Genomic DNA, 22,726 nt, shown 5'->3' on the forward strand with positions numbered 1-22,726 from the left:
TTTTATCCCCGTTGTGAGGACAAACTCCCTTTGCTTTATGCAAAGTGTTTTGCCCTCAATTATAAAACTGCTCAATAGTCTTAATGTGCCTAGAGTACTTGTAACAAGTCAAAGGTATGGATTCAAAGTATAAAATCCCATTTTCTTTTCCAATGTATGTACTAACAATATCTGTTACTTATCTTTCTTATTTGGCTAGTGTGTGTGTGTGTGTGTGTGTGTGTGTTTGAAAAGGTATTTCCCAGGTAAACATTATTAGAATATGTATATAAAATACACATACTAAATGTGCACTGTTTTTTTTTTCCAATTTATTTATTTTCAGAAAAACATTATTCATTATTTTTTCACCACATCCAGTGCACAAAATGTGCACTGTTTTTATGTACTTGTGTCTGGAAGCAACAGATGCAGCTCTCTACAGTCAAGGATTCACCAGTAGAATCTGCGTAATCACTCAGTTGATTACTTTTTCATCCTTCAAATGTTGACCGAACAACTTTCCTGTCAAAGTTCCTCACTAGGCAATTTGGGAAAATAAAATGAGATAATATATATATATATATGAAAGTTGGTGCAAAGTAAATGTGAGCTTGAGAATCAGTCTGGCTACAAGAGCAAAGACATAGCCTGAGTAATGGAAATGTTACCGCAGTCAATGAAACCGCTGCATTACAAAGGCATGATGAGTCAGGCCCGTTAAACAGGAGAGGCTTCTTCCTGCCAGAAATAAAGACTTCAAGGAAACGGGGAAGGATTTTAATAAGTGGATTATGGAGATGGTTATACAGCAATATAAGGCATTAGCAAAGGCTGAGATGGAAAGAAGGTAGAAAGGGTCCTGGAGAAACGTCACAGATCAGTTTGGCTAGAGTACAAGACTTGAGTAGGGCGGAGATAAATATCCTTTTGGAAAGGGGGCTGTGTGCACCCATTCTTTTTAACAGGGTTGTCCTCCTTTGCACCCCCACCCATATACAATAAGATACTAATGTGAGCACAGAAAGAAGGCAAGACAGTGTGCAGCTGTGTTACTCCACAGAACTGTGCACATGCCCAGTTTCTGTCTGTATTCTCTATGTATTCTCCTCATGTAGATGCTCAAAATACTTTCCCTTTGGTTTAAAAAAAAAAAAAAAGACAGGAGGAAGTATCTGAGGCAAATAGTACAGGACAACTCAAGTAAAATGAAAGAAATGAATAGAATTTATGAATCTGAAAGTAAGGCAGCCAGGTATTTTAAGAACCAAGACATTTCTGAGTTATTTGTATTATTATATAAAAATAAGCTTTAATATTGAAGGAGTACATATTTTTAAATCCTAAAAAGGATTTTCTTTTTTTCCCCATTAGTATACTCTAGAAACACAGAAAATTCTACGAACGTTTAAAGTGAAAAAGATCTTCAACTTCAAATGACCACTTCTTTAAGTAGCATATGCTGGTGTCATTCCCAATAATGTTTACCTGGGACATGTAAACTTTAGAAAATGTAAACCCTCTCTGCATTAGATACATTTGTTTCACTATTGCCTCTCTCATCTCTCTTAACGTTCATGTGGGTATATAAAGTCCCTGACTAAAATAACTGTACACACTAATGAAAGATAGATCTACGATTAAACTAAATTTCCTACTAAGACCTTATTTCTGATAAGGCCAACTCATGAAATCAATCTGAGTATGAGTCAACAATTTTTTTGCAAGAAAAAATGATTTTATTGGTTACAGTTACAGGTCCTTTTCAAGTGTCAGACAGCTCCGTGCTATCCAGTCTATGAGGAACTTGTCTGTAGGTGGAGACGACTCTGGATAAATCCATCAGTCATTCCAGGGGAAAAGGCCCATTTCAAATCTTGGAGATGATGGGTCAGCAGCACCATATTGATATATAAACAAAGATAGGTATTTTTCATTATTATACTACCTAATATACTAACTGCTCCAATGGTAGGGAAAGGGGAATAATAATGGAAATGTCAGCGTTCTATTTCTATGCCAGCACTAATTAGCTGAATAAATTGGGGCCACATAACATCTCTGGGACTTATTAAACTCACCCATAGAATGTAAAGGCTTGGTTTGAATACACTTTAAAGTTCCTTTCAGTTTCAATTTGGCTGACTCTATGTTTTGCTTCCAGTCAATTCCTGTGTCTGTTGAAACCTTCTGCGAGCACTTTGGACTTCAATTTTTATTATAATTTTCAACTTTATATGTATTCTAATTAAGACTTACATGGAAAAATCTAGCATTAACATTATACTTGTCCTTGACATCTGACTAAACAAAGTGTTTTAAAATCTGCTTATGTAACACTTTATTACTTGGAATAGAGGTTGTTCACAAGGACAATAATCAGTCTTAATATTGGGGAAAAAAGCTTATTTCAGTGTCTGTACCAGGTTACTCTGCACTTGAATAACCTACTTTACATGAACTTTTTGTTTTGTGCATCTTGTGTTTTTTTTTTTTTTTTTTTTTTAAAAGAATGACTTACAGGACCCATTATACACCTATCCAAAAAAAACCCCACAACAGATGGCCAACACACAGGAAAAGATAACTGATCAAAATTGCTAATTTTCAAAGAAACGCAGACCTGAAAAATAAAAAATTTTTTTCTTTTGAAGATTAGAATACACTGAATGTCCTTGCATACAAATATAAGAGATCTTCCCTATCGGTTGACAGTCCAACGAATGAAATATTCTAATCTCCAAAATGATTTAGGGATTCTTTTTTTTTTTTTTTTAAAGATTTTATTTATTTATTTGACAGAGAGAATTACAAGTAGGCAGAGAGGCAGGCAGAGAGAGAGAGGAGGAAGCAGGCTCCCTGCTGAGCAGAGAGCCCGATGCGGGACTCGATCCCAGGACCCTGAGATCACGACCCGAGCCGAAGGCAGTGGCCCAACCCACTGAGCCACCCAGGCGCCCTGATTTAGGGATTCTTAAAGTAAGTGTATGTACTTAACAAAGAGTAGTGCCTCTCATTTTTAAGAGTCCAGTGTTTGACCCCATTTTTATGGTTTGGATAGGAAGGAAGGTAATAAATTTAGCTAAGAGTTAGTTTTCAATTATATAGTAATCCTGATTTACAGTAAAACACGAAACACTGAAAACCAATTTTACATCAATTTACCAATTGTTGCATCAGTTCTACATTTACCAATTTACCAATTGTTGCATCAGTTCTACATTTTCTTTTTTTTTGGTTTTTACTCTCTTGGGAAGAGGAATTATAAGAAATATGTGTGTATTTTTTAAAGATGAAGGAACTTTTTTTGAAATCACAATCAGAGGTTTGTAATCCTTTACATATCTCTGTCTTATTAGAAAATTCATGTCTTTTTTTCTTTTACCTTCTTTGTCAAGGTTCACATTATTTAAGGGTCTCTGAAAGTCACAAAAGGTTAAGATTGAATTCAATTTGTTGGTTCTTGTATTAAATGGTGAATAATTCCGTATTAACTGATGCTAAGTTCTAATTGTCTTCTAATAATCCTGACCAACAAGGAAGAAGACTGAAATTAGATAAGAAGTCCTATGTTTTATTCATGGGCAAGTAATTTAATTTTTGGATGCTCAGTTACCTTATTTGGAAAAATGTGTTTGCCATGTTCTTTTATATGAATTTTGGACTTGCTTCTTAATAGACCACTAAGTCAGGACTAGATGGGCAGATTTTAAGAGAACTTTGAAGAAAACAAGAAAACAAACTTGTCTGCAAGCCACTGGTGTACACCTCCACAGGAAGGTGGATCCTTAGCTGGGGACCCTAACCTCAGAAGACGAGGTTTCTGAAGGTTTAAACAGAGCAACTACCTTGCACATTTTGCTCATTTGGTGTCCACTGCAAATTCGTATTCTTTTCTGTCAGAACCTAGGTTTAAACATTTGAGGTTCTCAGCTTTTATTAGATCATTATCCAGCTTGTTTCCAAAAGATTAGCTTGGAGAAACAATACCTACAAATGATTAGGCATTATGATGTTAGGACACAGTCTAAAGAGTAAGCGAGAGTATGGGCTCGGGAAACACGGTCATGTGATCAAATCATGGCTCCAGCACTTGTCAGCTCCTTGACATTCTGCACAACTCAACCTCTCTATGCTTTGGTTTCTCATTTGTGAAAAGGAAATAATGTTACCACCTGCCTCATAGTATGGTTGTGGGGATTAAATGAGGGATTAAACATAAAGCACTTAGAACACTATCTGACACAGGTAAGCACTCAATAACTATTAGTCAAAATTTTTACCAGTATGGACTTGTTAAAATTCAGCTATTTTGGGCACAGAGGTATTCTAAATTAGACCATGCAAGACATTTGGTCACTATAAAGCTATATATGATGGTCTTAGAAACTTTTTTTAAAAAAAGATTTTACTTTTTTATTTGAGAGAGAGAGAGAGAGAGAGAGAGAGAGAGAGAGAATAAGTAGGCAGAGCGGCAGGCAGAGGGATAGGGAGAGGTAGGCTCCCCACTAAGCAGAGAGCCTGATGTGGGGCTCGATCCCAGGACCCCGGCATCATGACCTGAGCCAAAGGCAGATGCTTAACTGAATGAGCCATCTAGGCACCCCCAAATTCTTTTTTTAAAAGAAGATTTGAGAATGAGTGCACCCATGCACAAGTGGGGGGAGGGGCAATGGGAGAGGGAGAGAATATCTAGATGACTCTGCACTGAGCATGGAGCTGCATGCCAGTTTGATCCCAGGACCCATGAGATCGTGACCTGAGCTGAAACCAAGAGTTGGATGTTCAACCGACTGAGCCACCCAAGCTCCCCTTCAAATTCTTTCCATAATATTTAGGATAAGACTTGGAACTAGTCCCTATTTAGTTCTCCAGCATCCCTCTGGCCCCACATGTCTCTATACTGAGACTCTTGCAGTTCCCTGAATCTGTTACCCTCTCACTCGTACCCCTGTCTGATTACACTATGACCTTGTTCTGGAATGTATACCCACAACATTCTGTTTGAATTTCCTCCTTTTATCTCGAGAGCCACCTCAAGCATCCTCAGTTAAAATAACTGCCTCAGTTAAAACTCTTTTTAGTCAAGATTATCTTCCACCTGAACTACTATCTTATTAGCTCTCCAGGTGTCCTTATTTATAATCCATCGTTTCTCTAGTTCATCATCTAGTCTACATCACAGGTCCCATCATATCACCATGGTGCTGAAAATCACAACTCTCCTTTGACTCCAGAGTAAGATCTAAAATTCTTCGAATGGAATTGAAGACTCTTCAATATTATGTCCAAGACTATCTCATAAGGTACAAGAGAAAAGATATGATGGAAAAGAGGGGAAACATTTTGTAAACCTACCATTTTCTTTTAAGGGTACTTGGGATGAAGAATTTCCAGAACTATGCAAAGTCATTCCTGTGGCATAAATTAAATTATTAGACAGTTCATAAAATGGTCAGTAATTTCTGTTAAATTCATAAAAATCAATAAAACATTAAGGTGGCAACATTTAAAAAAATTTACAATCAGAAAAATGTTTTCCCAAAATGAGTTTATGTATTATTTTTAATGTCTAAGTAAAATATATCAGTTTGTTTTGCAGAATAAATTTAAACACAAATGTATTGTTTCTGGCAATGACATTTTGATATGTCAAATATGAAATGATGAAACTGAAATGAGTTTTAAAAGCTTTTGTTCAAATGTTAAAAGAAAATTTAATATTCAGTAAGAATGAGTAACCTGAATCAAAAAACAAATGCAGAAAATAAATTTTCTTTCATGAGTGAGTTTTACTCTGTGTTTTTCAATGAAATATTTACTATTCTACATCTGATATGTGCTGGATTTTTATGTAGATGAAAGCATTTCTAATGAAAATAGTTTAGAATCTACAAGGGATCCCATTATATAGGAATACATTTTGAAAAGTATTTTCTAAAAGATTGAACTAGTGTCTTCTTAGGCTATTTTCAACATATAGGGTGGTGACCTATAAAAAGAAATCTTGCCTTTTATCTCTTTATGGTTTTTCACCAATTCAATTTAAGTTGATGCTGGTGTCATCTCTAAAAGCTGTGGAAACCCATACTGATAATGTAATGTTGCTTTCTGTAAAGATCTACCTACTGTAGAGCTCTCTTTTGACTTCATTTACTAAACAGATCTTCAACCCAGCTACATAAAAAAGTTATTTTTTTAACTTTGTGTAATTAGGGTTAAATGATCAAATGTTAGTCTAAGTGAGAGTTAACAAGTATTACTTGGTAAAACAGCAGAAGAGGGTGTTCTTGTTGTTTCTCTTGTCTCCCCAGTTGCCTCCTATTACGAGTAGTCATTCACAACTCCGTGCTTAAATATCTACTCCTCTGAAAGAGTCCAGTTGCATTTCCCTTTTATGATGCATTAAGGAACAGGAAACCTGAACTATTTATCTTATAAGATAGTATGTGTTTATAAACTTCTATACTTAAATACTTAATATGTTCCAGCTAGATGGGAGAATTGGAAAAAAACTTAAAATCAACTAAGAATTTCTATCTACCAAGCATAGTACATTTCACAAAATTATCTGGTTTGAGAGATAACTGCATTCCTGCTAAGCTGAAAGTACCCTAAATAAACCTTTCTTTAAAAAATACAGAATGAGTGGAGCCCACTCCCACAAGCTTGTATGGAAAATCCAAAGGAAGGCTGTCCAAAGCCATGGTACCAGATTGTCTGGGTTCTCTCAGTACAACTGTCACAGTTTTTAACAGTGACCAAGAGAAAATGAAGTACCAGTCTGTGCCTTGAAGTAATCACCTGTTAATTCAGCTTTTGATTTGACTTGATGCATTTTAAGTAGACTAAAATTTCATATTCATAAGCAGTTCTGGCAATTAGGACATCGGAAAAAAATAATATATTGGTCAATAATAATAAATGAACATTATTTCGTTCATTTCACTATGAACATGAGGTACGGGAGAAAGAAGGTAAGCTTATTTATGCTGACCTATAACATATGCTTGCCCCGGGTCTTCAAAGGATGAGGAGTCTGATTCCTGTTTCCTCCTTTCAGGACTTCTATTTAAACTTGCAACAGACTTTGAACTAAAGAGGGAAAAGGAAGGTAGGAGGGGAATGTGTCAATGTAAAAAAATATGGTGAAAATAATAAAACGTCAAAACAAAAACAAATGTATGAAATGTAGAATTTTCACATATGTATTTGGGTAATGATGTTCTTACTTATTAAGTTTTGTGAATCCTGCCAAAGATTCTGTATCAGATCTTGCCATCTGGTGTAATGGTTTTCCTACCAACTCCGCAATGCTCTGTGGTGGGGATTCCATGTTAACAATGACATTTTTCCGATGAGGGTAGAGAGAGGCCTGACTGAGATCGTGGTATGATTTACTCATCCCTCTAGGCTTTTCCTCCCATGAAGCTTTGTCACTCTTCTCTTTTGCATTGTTTTGCAATGGCTGGTAAAGCGACAGCTCTGAGCAGGAGAGCCTCTTCAGAATCTCAGCTTGAACTGACAGAGGTCGAACGGCAAGTTTGTTCAGGGTGCTGCTGGCCAGACTGCCAGTGCTGATTGCTCGTCCCATATTAAATCCTCTAATGGACTCCGCTTGGAGATTCAGGCTCCTAAACGAAGCTCTCTCTACAAGGAAATAGGATGGCTTTACACGATGGAAACACCGCAGTACCTTTATGAGAAGCGTTAGTTCAATAAATAAAATACAGCATGCACTTTTTAATTGTTTTGATTGCCAACGTAAGTAGCAGCTTTCCAAGTATGGCAATCGAGAATCGGAAAAAGGAGTTGGGTTTTCAAACCATCTCTCCATCCTTGTAGCTCTCTTGCAGCCAGGGCCTGGTCAGCATTTCCTACCTCATCTAGTGAATCCTGAGCATCTAATAATGTTTGGGCTTCAGGCTTGCTGAGTCCAAATTCCCAATTATGGGTTTCAGTTAAAAATGAAAACAGCATTTCAACCCCAGTGGTGTCTCGGCTAAAATGCCTGCAAGCCAAGGATGGGGAGAGGGAGAGCTGGAGCCTGGAAAGGCTAACATGAAAAGGAAGCTATGCAGAGGCGTATGTTGCCCAGAGAAAAAGTTCTTGAGTACTACTATATTTTTTAAAGCTCATGGTAGATTATGACGGTTGTGCCACCCTGTGAATATACTGAAAACCACTGAATTGTATACTTTCAGTGGCCAAACTATAGAGCATGGGAATGATGTCTCAATAAAACTGTTACCAAAAAAAGAAGAAAAAAAGCTTTTACAGAAAATTATTTCAAAATTTTATTTTATTTTTTCAGTGTTCCAAGATTCATTGTTTATGCACCACACCCAGTGCCAGAAAATGATTTTTTTTTTTTTTTTTTATATTTCATTACTATACCAAACTCACCTTCCCACTTGGTTGACTTTTTATGATTTAACTGAGGCACAAGAGCCATGGGAGAATCAAGTATTACATGCCTTCTTTCATTTTATTGGTTTCGGTTAATAAACGGGATCAAGGAGCAGGGGTTCTCATTATGCTTAAATTCCTTTCACTCCTAAATACACACCCAAAGTCTTTTAGAGGCTCAATTTAGAGATACTCTATGACAAATGCTTGGCTTCCTCTATTTTGTGAGAGCCAATGTCATGGCAATATTTGAGGCTATCAACAAAAGCACTGTATCACAGAATTTTAGCATCAAAATCCTTTCAAGTAAATAAAGGGCCAGGAGCACAAAATTTCAAATGATTTAGTTCATGCATTGGTAATCCACATTCCAAGGCACTCCCCATTTGGTGCCTTCATAGAAAGTACCAATCCTGTGTTGCACACTATAAGGAATACAGCTTGACCACTATGTAAAACGGCTGTTGTTGACTTAGTCAAATGTTGTTGACTTAGATCTTTAAATTCTGTTTCATTTACCTTCTAATTACCTTCTAAACTATTAATAATTAATAGTTTATGTCAGGCATAAAGAGATAGGAAAACAATGAAGATTTTTAAAATGCATCAGAATGAAGTTTAAATAAACATGTTTCATTGTCAACATGAAAATTCAATGTCCTTTCACACAATTGGAAATGGACACCAAATTAAAACATTTTAGAATGTTTTAGAATTAGATCATTTTAGAATGATCTTTAGCTTAAAATATAGTTTTATTAGAGCAGATCACACGATTTTTATTTTCTTTTGCTTTTAGAGCAGACTGTAATCAAAGATGCAAAACTGATTCTTACACAGACTCAACTACCAGGAAATGCCTTTATACCCAACAGGTTTCGTCGCCCTTAAGGAAGATGTAGACCCCACTTTGGTAGAAAAAGGGACAGACTGTTTTGTAAACATACCCAAGATTATGCTAGACAAATCCATTCACAGCCTAGTCCTGGGGAAGACTTAAGATGCTGCACGTATTCATTGGATGGGAGCATAAACCATCCATTTATCTGATCTATCGTTCATCCCTTTCACCTGGAAAGGACTCCAGTATGGATTGCCAGGATGGGAAAGGACATTAGAATGAGTCTACATCCTCATACCAATGTTTCAGATTTGAACTCAAATGTTGGCTGTTCTACACGGAATCTGCCATCCACACTACCTAATCTCTGCTTGTGCTATCATTCAGTACTTTGTACGGTTTGGTATTTCCTTCTATCATCAACTTAACGGTATGCTCTTTCGAGGACAGCGACTTCATTGATTTCTGTTATTTCACAGCACTCAGCATCATCTCTTCCAAGTAGTAAGTGCTCAATAAATGATTATTAATCTAAATTTCATTCTATGCAAATTAGTTTTTTTGAAAACTCATCAAATAAAAATTAAGAGATCAGGGTTCCAGCCTCATTTGACCTATTAGGTTAGGTGAGACACTGTGCTCTGATACTGTTTTCTCATCAGTAAAATTTGGGACTAAAAGGCCTCTAGGATTCTAGCACCAACATTCTAAATGCTAAAGAAGTAACATACATTTGTTAACCCATCAACCTCCAATGGGCAACACCAGTTATTTTCACTTGTCTAGTACAGATAGGTAAGTAGGCAGGTAGTTACTTCTATGCCATTAGAACCAAAAACAAAACAAAACAAAACAATTCCTTTAAAGGTTTAACAAAATCTGGGAAAAGAGGTAGATAATACCATCTTAAAGTGCTTTCTCATATGAGTTCAAGGATACATAGCTGTTGTGTTTTTTGGCACAAACCTGTGAGATACTTAGGATATTCCCACTTTGTGGATGAGGAAAATGAGACTCCTTGAAATCAGTTACTTTCCTATGGGGTCATTATATTACTTCTACTATTTCTATTAGTGGTAGTACTGGTAAAACAATGTTGACGATGGTGAAGATAACAATAATGAATATTTATTCAATACTTACTCTGTGCCAGGCACCTTGAAGGGGCTTACATGTATGAAGTCATTTAATCTTCACAACAACCTTATGATACAGGTATTATCATTATGACTATCATTGTACAGACAAGAAGTAAGGTAGAGTTTAAGTGCCTGCTGAAGGTTTCAGAGCTTATAAGTAATAGAGCAAGGTTTGGATCCTGACAGTCTGATCCAGAGTTCACGCTGTTAACTAACTACTACTTTGTTCTTCAGTATAAGAAATGCTGAGGATGAAAGGCTGGCTTTGTAGTTTTGTCTTCTGACTGTTTTCCTAATAGCACATTATACCACATCTGTAAGGATGCAACCTTCAATTGTATAATTTTGGTTTGTTATTGACTAGAGTATTAATCCAAGTAGGAATACTGATAGCTCTAACAAGTTTGATATTTCACTGCACTTTTAAAATATGCAAGAGCATATAATTTTTTAGCAGAGCAAAGTAGGTAAAGAAAAGGAATAATGAGATTACTTTATAGCAGTAGTTACCATATTCTAGCATGCATAAAAGTCGTTACCGAAGAAAGCCTGTTAAAATGCAGATTCCAGGGACCCAATACCCAAAGATGGTGATATACCAAGTTTTAGGTAGGTTTCTGGAGTCTTCATTTTTAATAAGCATATACCCCTACCGTGTTAACTCTGAAAGGCTGAGAAACATCTAGTCATAGGCTGCCATCACCCCAGTCTGATCCAACGGGGAATACATTTTTTTGTACGATTTCAGGATGTGAGAAAGTTTGGATACAGAATTCACAGGACTCTCTGCACAAGGTCATCAGTGCTATTCCGTTAAATTTAAAAATCGAATTCTTCAGAGTATTTCACAGAAGTTTACAAGAATTTACTATGCAGAACTAGACTTTGTATAACTTTAATCTCTACATGTGGTGTTCCAGAGTAAGCTTTAAATATTTCAGTTCTATTGGAGATATATATATATATATATTTTAAATCTTTAATTAATTAATTAATTAATAATAATTATTATTTTTGGAGATACATTTTTTAGAGCTGAATCAGTTTCTTCTGCTGGTTCCTTTTTAAAAGGAACTGAAATCACTCTTCTGAGCATTTATACTGGGTATGCGGGTTACTGATTTCAGTCTCTGAAGAGGGACACACTCAAGTAAAAGTAACAGGTGGGAAATCTGCCACCCCCAAACCATTATAGTACGTAACTTTGCTGTCCTGAGTGCACACTCCCCTTGCCCGCTACCTCATTTCTTGTGTTTTTTACCCTCACCTGGAAAGCCCTTCCATTTATCTTAGTTATTTTTGTTCTTCAAATTCCAGTTCAAGTGTCACCACTGCAGTATTCTGGCCTCTGATCTTCCCCTCTCTTACTGCAGATCATGTAGTCTGTATGATCTAATCTGCTATTAAAACCTGGACCCTCTAATATGTATTATTGCTTCATGCACATTGGTTTTACCTTCCCCAAAAGTATGTAATTCTACTATAGGTAGAGACTATGACCCAAATGCCATATTTACATCAGTCAGCTTCATGATTTGCACGAAATAGACATTTCAACAGGTACTCCCTGACTGATTTGGGGGGCTGTCTTCAAAAGAACATGAAGTTGAAATCCCAGCTTCATGTGTGGCACTTTTAAAAAGTTGACTTAGTCATTTAACATCTATATACCTTGTAATGTTCATCCTAGACACAGAAAGTCTTTTAAAATTTGTGGCAAAAACCAAGCTTGCACCCTGGTCATCTGGCACAATGTGTTTCTCCTTACCAATATCCTGTGCATCTTGGTTGCTCTGTCTTGCTCTCATCTGCAGCTGGAACTTATGCTGGGAAGAGCAGAGGTGGAGCAGGTACTGGCAAACCTTACTGTTGTCTGTCTGGAAAGAATGTTTTATTCCATCCGATGTATTTTGCAATGTGATTTTCTTTTTCTACAATATTAATCAGGGGTGTTAATAATTAGGATGCTTTCCTACCACATGACCGAATTCTGTAACCAATAATTAGTAAGTACAGATACTATTTTTTTTTTAAAGATTTTATTTATTTATTTGACAGAGAGAGATTACAAGTAGGCAGAGAGGCAGGCAGAGAGAGAGGAGGAAGCAGGCTCTCTGCAGAGCAGAGAGCCCAATGCGGGACTCGATCCCAGGACCCTGAGATCATGACCTGAGCCGAAGGCAGCAGCTTAACCCACTGAGCCACCCAGGCGCCCTATTTTTATTTTTAATTTAACAACATTCATTAAGCATGAGTGTTCCTTGACCTGCATCTAGTATAAACAGGACCCTGTTATTATAACAGATTCAGCAAATAAATCAAATTAATATCACTTGTCACTTTCAAATATTATAGCTTAAATCAGACAGTATATAAGCTATCAGCAAGTGAAAAATTTCTTTTTATGAGATTATTGATATTTTTACTATATTGCAACGTTTGCAAATGCCGTAACTATTTGAAAAAGACATTATAAAAATATATTCTTCTTGGGTATGAAAATGAAGTTCAAAAAAATTGATTTATTGATATATAAGAGCTATGATTCTGCCAAAAAGAATCTTGATGGCCTGAAGGCTGGTATGGAAACTGTGAGAAGTTAAAAGAAAATGTGAGAATAGAGAGGCACCAGATAACATGGCTGCTGGAATGAGAGATAAAACACATCAAATTTTTAGAGACTGAGGGATTCTTGCATTCAAATTCAGGGGAAACAGGAGAACCACCAATTAGTGTTATCTTTTCAATGTTTCTTGAGAAATAAATGTGTCTTGTGTAAGAGGGCATCCCAAAATGTTGCAATCTCTGGGGTGAGGTTTGCAGATGATCTGTATGTCTTAAAAGACTAGCATTCAGCATGCTAGGAATCTAAGACTAATGTCTCTGGAGAATTACTTAAGTCCAATTAGGCTTTACTCTAGCTGTGCAAATTATTCCCTCTACTCATGTCCCTTGTCTTCAAATGCAGAAACATTTGGTGATGTTCACAAATGACACAATAACAGTATTACTCCAACTTCAATTGTGCAGGTTTGCCTTCTTCATAATTTCTGGTCTTATTAAACTATAAATTTTTAAATTGAGTTTGTTTATATAAACTCACTGAAAGTTTATATTAAAACTATAAATAGAAAACCACTATGCCATAAATAGAATTCAGGTATTAAAAATATGTAATTGGGGTGCCCAGGTCGCTCAGTTGGTTAAGCACCTGCCTTCAGCTCAGGTCATGATCCCAGGATCCTGGGATCGAGCCCTGCATGGGGCTCCATGTTAAGTAGGGTGTCCGCTTCTCTCTCTCCCTCTGCCCCTGGCCCCTGCTCATGCTCTCTCTCTCTAGCTCAAATAAATAAATAAATAAATAAACAAATAAAATCTTTTAAAAAGTATATGTAATCAATGCAATAAAAGCAAAATAAGGTTATTAAATTCTATCTGAATATGTTGCCAATGAAATCTCTGGGAGCCAGTTCTCTTTTTCTTAAAAAAGGAAATCAGTAAGTATTAAAGTGGAATTAAAGACTCAGTAGCACCAAACTAGTACCTTGACTAGCAGTAGTATACCTAGTGAATTGAAATAGTTGTGGAATTTTTTTCTCAAAGAAACATAACCACTGTCAAGTAATTCCCTAGGACATTGTTCTCCAAAGTTGTAAAGCTGTACAGGTTCGAAACAAATTACAAGAATATTCTAAGTGTTTACTGAAAAACTGGACAAGAAATGTGTCCAAGGGAATTCAGTTGTGAGAGATGAGAAAAGGCGAAGGAGGGTGACATTTCCATCTCCCCAGAGGCTAGTGGGGGTGGGGGGAAAGGAGGGTTTAAAAGGGCTCTGTGTTGGAGAAGGAAGTTCGGGATAAACAAGTTTTGTTAAACACAAGAACAGTCTGCGTGGGAATGAGATCTCTTCTCTATTACTGGAGATCTTTAAAAATGAGCTAATCACAGCTAGTTCTACATATGGCAGGGCTGGTGTGCTAGCTTGGCAAACAACAGAGAGCTGAATGCTAGATAATTTATTTGATTTGCCTTTTTTAAATCGGTCCAAATTAGATTTGTAGTTAATTAATCTAAGCTTTCCTCCAGATATTTGCTCTGCCAGCATTTCCACTGGGGAAGGTAAATTATACCAGGGCAATTTCCTGGTCTTGACAATCTTGGGAAGATGAGGCTATCTGGGCTTTCCTGAGAGAACACATTATTATCTGGGAATCTTAGTGGTACCTTTGGGTTTCACAGGAAACCAACCAACTAACTCTCAAGTCTAGAACTGATTTCAAAGGTCTCTAAGTTGAAAATTAACCAGAGTAAGTTGGGACCTTGAGCTTGGTATCCTTATAAACAGTGTTCTAGCAGGACTATATTTTAGCCCAAATATGGGATCTAGTAGTCCTTAGAGATCTCAGTAGTCCTTGCACACCATTAAGAAAACAAATACATATCTTAACATATTTTTTTTATTCACCTCTGTGGCTTCCCAACTGCATTTCAATGTTCAGAACTCCAACAACTTCCAAAATCAAAATGTGCCTTTATGGCTTACTATCTTTCATAAACATGATATTCTACAACTTTATCTCCACATGGAGTATACACTAAAACTTAAAACTACAGAAAGTTCTGGGACATTAAAAATTTTTTTTAGTTCATAAAATCCAATAAATCTCTGGACTGCTGAAATTCAAACATAGTTGCTGTGAGGGCGCCACTATTGAGCTAGACGAAATTTACTAGGGTTAAAATGATTATTTTTAAATATATATTAGAGAGATTTCTCCATGTGAGAAGTTAGTAACCCAGAATACGTTCTGAATTAATAGAAAGTCAACTTGGTTGTAATTTAACTAAGTTAATTGAGCGTGTAACCAGCTAGGAATGTATACTATTCTTTTAAAAATCACTTCCTGATAAAACTAAGACCAGATAAAAATCTCAATAATACTTCCTACAACTGAGAAGAGTTAAATAGTTTAAAAATGTATTAGCCCTACTGAATAGAAGAATCAAAAGTTTACTTAAGGATAATCAATAGTTTACTTAAGGATAATTAATAGGTTACATTTGAAATTGACAACAGTATTTTAAAATATAATGAAAAGGAGTTTAAATGGACATACGGAAAAAGAAATCTTCTTGGTTTCCCTCCATGGAAAGCGAAGGACTAGTGTGCGAATTCCATTGTGAACCTCAAACACAAGGACACCTTTAGAACAGACTCCAAGCAATATTCCAGTTTGTGACTTTTTCTCAGGGTGCACTCGATGAAAATGAACTCCATATTCTGTCAATCTTTGGCAGACCTGTTGGAATAATAGCACATCATAGCAATGTACCTTAGTAGAAGGTGACAAAGATATAGAAAGTTGTACCACTGTAGTTTGATATGGAAAGGAGAGTCTTTTCAACAAATGGTGCTGAGGGGTGCCTGCGTAGCTCAGTCGTTAAGCGTCTGCCTTCGGCTCAGGTCATGATCCCAGGGTCCTGGGATCCAGCCCTGATAGGTGAGAAACCTGCTTCTCCCTGTCCCACTCCCACTGCTTGTGTTCCCTCTCTCGCTGTCTTTCTCAGTCAAATAAATAAATAAAATTAAACAAAACAAAACAAAACAAAACAAATAGTGCCGAAACAAATGGGTATTCACAGGTAAGAAAATGAATCTTGACCTCTGTTACACTGAATATATGAAAATTAACCCCAAACGGGTCATAGACCTAAATACAGGAACTACAACCATAAAACTTAGAAAATCTTTGTGGGTACGGATTTGAAAGAAATTTCTTTGTGGGACATAAAAAACATGAACTATAGAATAAAAAGTTGGTAAACTGAAACATTTGATCTTCAAAAGTCAGTGATAAGAAATATAAATGCAATGGAGTGTCTGGGTGGCTTAGTCAGTTAAGTGTCTGACTCTTGATTTCAGCTCAGGTCATGATCTCAGGGTTGTGAGATCAAGCCCTGCCCTGTGCTCAGTGGGGAGTCTGCTGCTTAAGATTCTCTCTCTTACCCTCTCAATCTCCCTCTCAGAAAAAAAAAAAAAAAAAAAAAAAAAAAGGTGGGGGGAAAGAAAATATAAAGGCAGGCTACATACTGGGAGATAAACATATTATATATCTGAGAAAGGAACTGTACCCAGAACATATAGAAAGCATGATTTCTTAGCAATAGGAGACACATAACCAGATACAGAGACGGGCAAAAGATTTTATTAGACACTTCAATGGAGAAGATACATGAATGGCAAATAAACACGTGAAAAGATGTTCACCATAAATAGTAATTAGGGCAATACACATTAAAACCACAATGACATACTGTTACTTACCTATTTCTATAGTTAAAAAGACTGAGCATACCAAGTATTTTGAGGCTGTGGAGCAACTAGAAATCTCACACATTACTGGTAGTACTGTAACATTGGACAACCACTTTAAAACAATCTGGCAATTTCTTATAAAGTGAAACATACGTTTCCCAAAGATCCCAGCAAACCTACTCTTAGGTAATCACTCAAAAGAAGTAAAAACCATATGCTCACATAAAAATGTGTATTTGAAAGTTTACAAAAGCTTTATATCCATCAACTAATGAAAAAACAAATAGGTTGTGTATCTGTAGAAAGAGAAACTGCCCAGCAAAAAAAAAAAACCAGCAAGAAACCACACCCCAACAACAACAGCAAAAAAACCAACAACAACCAAAACTGCTGATACGCGTCATATCATGGATGAATCTCAAAATTATTGTTTCTAAGTGAAAAGAGCCAGATACAGAAGACTACACAATACATAATTCTTTTAATGAAATTCTAGACAAGAAAAAACTATGATGATAGAAGATCAGTAGTTGCCAAGGGCTGGCATAGTGGTGGTGGGGGATTGACTGCAAAGGGACATGAGGAAGTTTTTTAGTGTTGGAAATGTTTTATATCAGGGGTTGGCAAATCTTTGTCTTTAAAGGACCAGATATGGGATGCCTTGCTGTCTCGGTCCAAAGAGCATGATTTGCAGAAAGATGTAAAAGAAGTATAAATTTAGAAAGGTGTATTAATGTGATTTTAAAAACTCAGGTTAGAAGAAAGATGCTAAAGTTAAAGAGAATGGAGTAACAGGATATATTATTACAAGGAGTAGGGCAACCCACTTATGCATTAAGCACACTACTTAAAGGGAGAACACTAAAGCTCAGGAAGGTGAAATACATTGTCCAAGTTCACAGAGCTGGTTAAAACAAGAATTCAAATGCAAGACTGTCTGACTACAAATTCCCAAGCAAATTCTTACCACTATGCTAATCTGCTTTCTACCTTTATTAATAAAAATATAACTTTTTATGTCCTTCAAGTATAAAAATGTAGTAACTAAAGGAAAACATAACTACATAATTCAATGTCTTTAAATGTTGACTCAACTTAAATAAAACAAACCCCCTTATATGTCTTAGCACAAACCCTAGATTAAAGGTGAGTAAGTGGGTGAGTGCAACCCCTTCATAGATACTTATAGGGCTGGGAACCTTAGTTCCCTTCAATATGGAGCAAATGGAAGGCACACTGTTACATACTAGGGAGCTAAATCAGGGGAATGTCTTCTCAACAGAATACTATACTTGCTATTCTCATTGGAAGTTAACACAATACTATCTTTCCTGATCGTAAATGGACAGTTTATCTGAGGTCTCAAAGAAAGCTGGTGGCAGATCTGGAACCATAAAGCCATTTTTTCTGATCCCATTTCATTATCTGAATTAGTTGGCATTTGTGAAACACTATTTTTAGAGGATGTAATTGTATTTTAAGCGTTTTAAGAAAAAACAAAGCAAAATAATTCTAGAATCCATATGGCTTCCCCTCTTATAGCTAGTCAAAAAATTCAGTTGTTACTTCTTCACAATGTATCTTGATACATTTATAGTGTATTTTCAGTATGGAACTGAATAAAAGCAGCGAATCTATAGTCATACAGGTATGGGTTTGAATCAGTTTTGCTCCACATACCAGCCATTGACTTTGGGAATATTACATTTGCTCTTTGAGCTTTAGTCCTCTCTTTCACAAGACAATTAAAATGTCATGGTTTTAGCCAGGAATAAGTGAGATAATTCATAGTATCAGTTATTGGCACTTGAGCTTTTAGATACATATGTCCTCCATTTCTTGTTTACTTTGAAAAAGATATAAACTTTATCATTTGTAATTTTGCATGCTTACCTTTAAAAATTCTAACTCTGTCTCTTTTTCAGAAGCTCCTGCGTAGGTATTATGCAATTTTGGTAACTCTTCTTTTACATAGGATAAATCAAGTTTCTCCATCACTCTGGGAGGCAAATAATGCTCCAGTCTAAAATAAGACACACCATGAACCTAGAAGAGAGAATGTTTTTATAAGCAATTGTTTGCCCTCTTCCTTCTATCTTAAAGTTCTTGCCTCAACCAAGAGGTAAGACACTTTTATTTAGACTTCTCCCTGAGGAGTGAGTTTTAGAGGAAATGTATCATTCTTTCTCTTTCATCCAGTGAGGTAAAATGACTGAAAGGATTAGCAAGCTTAAAGAGACAGACAACAAGGGCCAAATGTTGCTACAGTTGTGGTTAATGTTAAGAAGTTTGCTACACAAGTGGCACTGATTCTTGTCCCTTGCTTCCTCTCAGATCCACTTTTTTCAGGAATGATTGTTCACAAACATCTGTTCTCTGTACAGTGAACTCTGCTAGCTTCTCAGCCCATCACAGCATGGACCATGTGGAAGGCAGATGACCCCTTTGATCCAGATTTGGCTTGTGCCTAGTATCCATTAATTAGAAATTGGGAGAAGGAAGGGTAAATGCTAGATATCCTGAAATTGTGAAGCAAGAAATTTTACACAGAATGAGAGAGAGAGAGAGAGAGAAAGTTACACTGTATGATTTTATATACCAATGTACATGGGGAACCTAGTCACTTTAAGGTACCAAACTAGCCTCAAAAATCTCCAGATCTTGGGGCACCTTGGTGGCACAGTTGGTTGAGCATCTGACTCTTGATTTCAAGTCAGGTCATGATCTCAGGCTTGTGGGACTGGAATGTTGTGTCAAGCTCTATGCTCAGTGCGGAGGCTGCTTGAGATTGTTACTTGATCTCCCTCTGCCTCTCCCACACTCTTTCTCTCTCTCCGATAGATAAATCTTAAAAAAAAAAAAAAACAAAAAAAAAACAACCCAACAACAACTCCAGACCTAAATAGCACACATCAACCAGGTTCAGTTTTTAATTATGCCGAGGATAAAAATATCAATATAAAAGTGGCCCCTGGAGAAAAACACCAAATCCTACCTCTGGTTGATAATCTCCATATTCAGCTTGGAGAGCCAAGGATGCCAGCAATAAAGAAGTCTCATCATCACAGTGCATCCTCTCCTCCAAGATATCCTTTCGCAGTTGAAGATAATACTGATGACAGGTCAGGGTATGTCTAGAAAAACAAATGCACACTAAACATCTATGTTTTATCTTGAATCTGGAGAGATTCTTATTATTGGCATATAAGTTGAATTCCTAAGATGGTTTATTATCAAGCTTTTAAGGCACAAGAATTTAATAAACTATGTTGAAGGAAATATTTCTTTGATGATAGAGAAGACGTTCTCATTGATCATATTCAAGTAACTCAGTATCAGTAACTAAAGGGTCCAAAGACCAGAAGCCAAAAAGACAAGAATAGAAAATTGTGTACTCACTGTATCAAACTAACATCATCCATGAAAAATTTAATTCGGAAAAACAAAGTAAAATTAACCGCGGCTTTGCTCTTTTTCTTTGGCTCTTCTTTCCATCCCTCTGGGGCCACTTTGGTTAATTTTAAATCAGGATCAACAAAGAAATATTCATTATCTAAACAGAATGAGAAAACATTCAGATAAAAATACTTCGTTTTCTTCTGATTCCTTTGTGATTTTTTTAGGGGGGTTTGACTTGCACAAAATAGTTCCACATAAGAATAAAATAAGAAAAAAAAAGAATAAAATAAGATTGTTAAGAAGTATGGCAGGGAATGCTGAGGGCAACTGCATACAGTGGGGGCAATATGACGTGGCTGAGTCTTTTAAGACTGAGGGTTCTAAGGGCAGACAGAACTGGATTCAACTCCACTGCATAATTTACTATCTGCATGACACTGAATAAATTATTTAACCTTTCTAGACATTAGTTTTCTTGTCTGTAATCAGGATAGTGATAATTCCTGCATTATTGTATTATTGTAGGGATCAAATGATATAAGGCATATATAAAACACTTGGCAAAGCATGCAGCATATGGTAAGCATTCAATAAATATTAGTTATTATTTACTATTACTGAGTTTTCTTTTTTGTTGTTATTTGATTTTTGTTTATTTTTATTTTTTTTTGCAGAGTTTTTTTTTAATTAAATTTATTTATTTTCAGCATAACAGTATTCATTATTTTTTCACCTCACCCTGTGCTCCATGCGATCCGTGCCCTCTATAATACCCACCATCTGGTACCCCAACCTCCCACCCCCCCGCTACTTCAAACCCCTCAGATTGTTTTTCAGAGTCCATAGTCTCTCATGATTCACCTCTCCTTCCAATTTCCCCCAACTCCCTTCTCCTCTCTAACTCTCCATGTCCTCCATGCTATTTGTTAGGCTCCACAAATAAGTGAAACCATATGATAATTGACTCTCTCTGCTTGACTTATTTCACTCAGCATAATCTATTACTGAGTTTTCAACTGAAACCTAGAAGAAAAAATACTCATCATTTTTAAAAAAAATTTAAGTTTTTTTTTTTTAAATTTATTTATCTGACAGACAGAGATCACAAGCAGGGAGAGAGAGAGAGAAGAGGAAGCAGGCTCCCCACTGAGCAGAAAGCCTGATGTGGGGCTCAATCCCAGGATCCTGGGATCATGACCTGAGCCGAAGGCAGAAGCTTAAACCCACTGAGCCACCCAGGTGCCCCTCATCATTTTATTTTTTCATTCTATAATTCTATCTAAATATTATTGACTCCAAATAAAAGTTTATTCAATAAAATCTGACTTATCCAGAATGTTCCAGAAATTAGGTGTATTACAAACAGAAATTGTGATTAATTATTCATATGAATGGTATTACCTGATTAGTCTAAACTTTTAACTAGTAAAGTGACAGAACATTAGTAGGCACTAATTGAATGTTTATTGGATGACTCTACAAAGGGAACTATTAGTTTTTAAGAAACGAGAATTCAATAAACTAAATTGAAGGAAACATTTCTTCTGTGACAAAAAAGACATTATCCTAATCTTGTAGGGTTTTAAGATAATTTGATCCTCAACTGCAACTGACCGTACTCTGTTCTCTAAGCTAAATTTTGAGGTAAATAGGAATTTGATATATTGAAGAGTAATTTATAAATATAATGATTTAGTAACACCCAACTTCAAAGCAGTAAGAAGCTATGGAAATTCTAACTGATAAATAGGAGTGATTTCTACTGAAACTATGCTCTGAGACCACTGGGAATGTCACAAAGTTCAGGGCACATACGTAAAGCTTAAAAAATACGTAAAATGATGTATTTGCCGTCATGAAGTGAAAACATTTAAAAAAGACACTATGTTTTAAGGATAGTAGGCTAAAGAAGCTGATGTGGAGATTCAGAAATAGGATCCTGCTATATATTTAAATTCAGATTAGCAGGATACTAGTATCTAGAGTACATATGTAGGCAATTGACATATATAATGATCCCCAAAATATAATAATTAAAATCCACTTTAGTATACTGAGCGAAAGAAAAATCTTCACCATCAGGTAGAGAAGACGCTAAAAGACAAGCTATTAAAACAATGAACCTAACTCTTCTCAATGCTGATGTGTTCATGTAGTTAACATTTCCCAAGACAAGTTGGGCAATAACAGGTATGGAAGTCAGTTTGTTGCCAAGTTTCCACACTGCACACTGAACTTAAAATATCTTGGTACCTTTGAGGGTAGCTAAAGCAAACAAATGATGTTCCACTAAGCCAATGTGTGCCACGACCATATCAAACACATCTTTACATATAGTTTTGGTATCACAAGTCAGTTCCAGTCTCTGCCCACTCAGAAGCATTATGTTTACTTTTCTTCGGTTATCTTCATTCTTCCCTTTCTTGGCCTACGATTGAAAAAAGAAAAAAAAAAAAAGAATGACATTTATTAAAGTAAAGCTTATAAGAATTTTAACTGCTTTTTAAAAAGTCATTACTGAAATTATTTTCCAAGAGTAACACAAATTGGTTTTATTACTTACAAGGATAGATCGTGGCAAATCCAAAGATATAAATGGTTCAATCGTCATCTTCACAAACTCAGGGCCAAAGAAATTCTGCA

General features: G+C 36.1%; 1 protein-coding gene across 10 annotated transcripts in view; it reads right to left on the reverse strand.

The window, feature by feature from the left end:
* PTPN13 (protein tyrosine phosphatase non-receptor type 13) overlaps positions 1 to 22,726 on the reverse strand; it is a 207,050-nt gene that overhangs the window by 54,346 nt on the left and 129,978 nt on the right. For 6 of the 10 annotated variants that reach the window (XM_044224592.1, XM_044224591.1, XM_044224589.1 and 3 more), the window contains 10 exons: positions 22,647 to 22,721; positions 22,337 to 22,511; positions 20,084 to 20,237; positions 19,680 to 19,818; positions 18,578 to 18,730; positions 15,486 to 15,668; positions 12,137 to 12,299; positions 7,212 to 7,629; positions 6,977 to 7,074; positions 5,338 to 5,394 (listed from right to left, as the gene is read on the reverse strand). In XM_044224592.1, coding sequence (XP_044080527.1) covers positions 5,338 to 5,394; positions 6,977 to 7,074; positions 7,212 to 7,629; positions 12,137 to 12,299; positions 15,486 to 15,668; positions 18,578 to 18,730; positions 19,680 to 19,818; positions 20,084 to 20,237; positions 22,337 to 22,511; positions 22,647 to 22,721 — 1,615 coding nt within the window. The remainder of the gene's footprint in view (positions 1 to 5,337; positions 5,395 to 6,976; positions 7,075 to 7,211; positions 7,630 to 12,136; positions 12,300 to 15,485; positions 15,669 to 18,577; positions 18,731 to 19,679; positions 19,819 to 20,083; positions 20,238 to 22,336; positions 22,512 to 22,646; positions 22,722 to 22,726) is intronic. The other 4 variants (XM_044224590.1, XM_044224588.1, XM_044224594.1 and 1 more) reach the window with 2 other exon arrangements.

The sequence above is a fragment of the Neovison vison genome, chromosome 11 (assembly GCF_020171115.1).
Source record: "Neovison vison isolate M4711 chromosome 11, ASM_NN_V1, whole genome shotgun sequence".
Taxonomy (NCBI): domain Eukaryota; kingdom Metazoa; phylum Chordata; class Mammalia; order Carnivora; family Mustelidae; genus Neogale; species Neogale vison.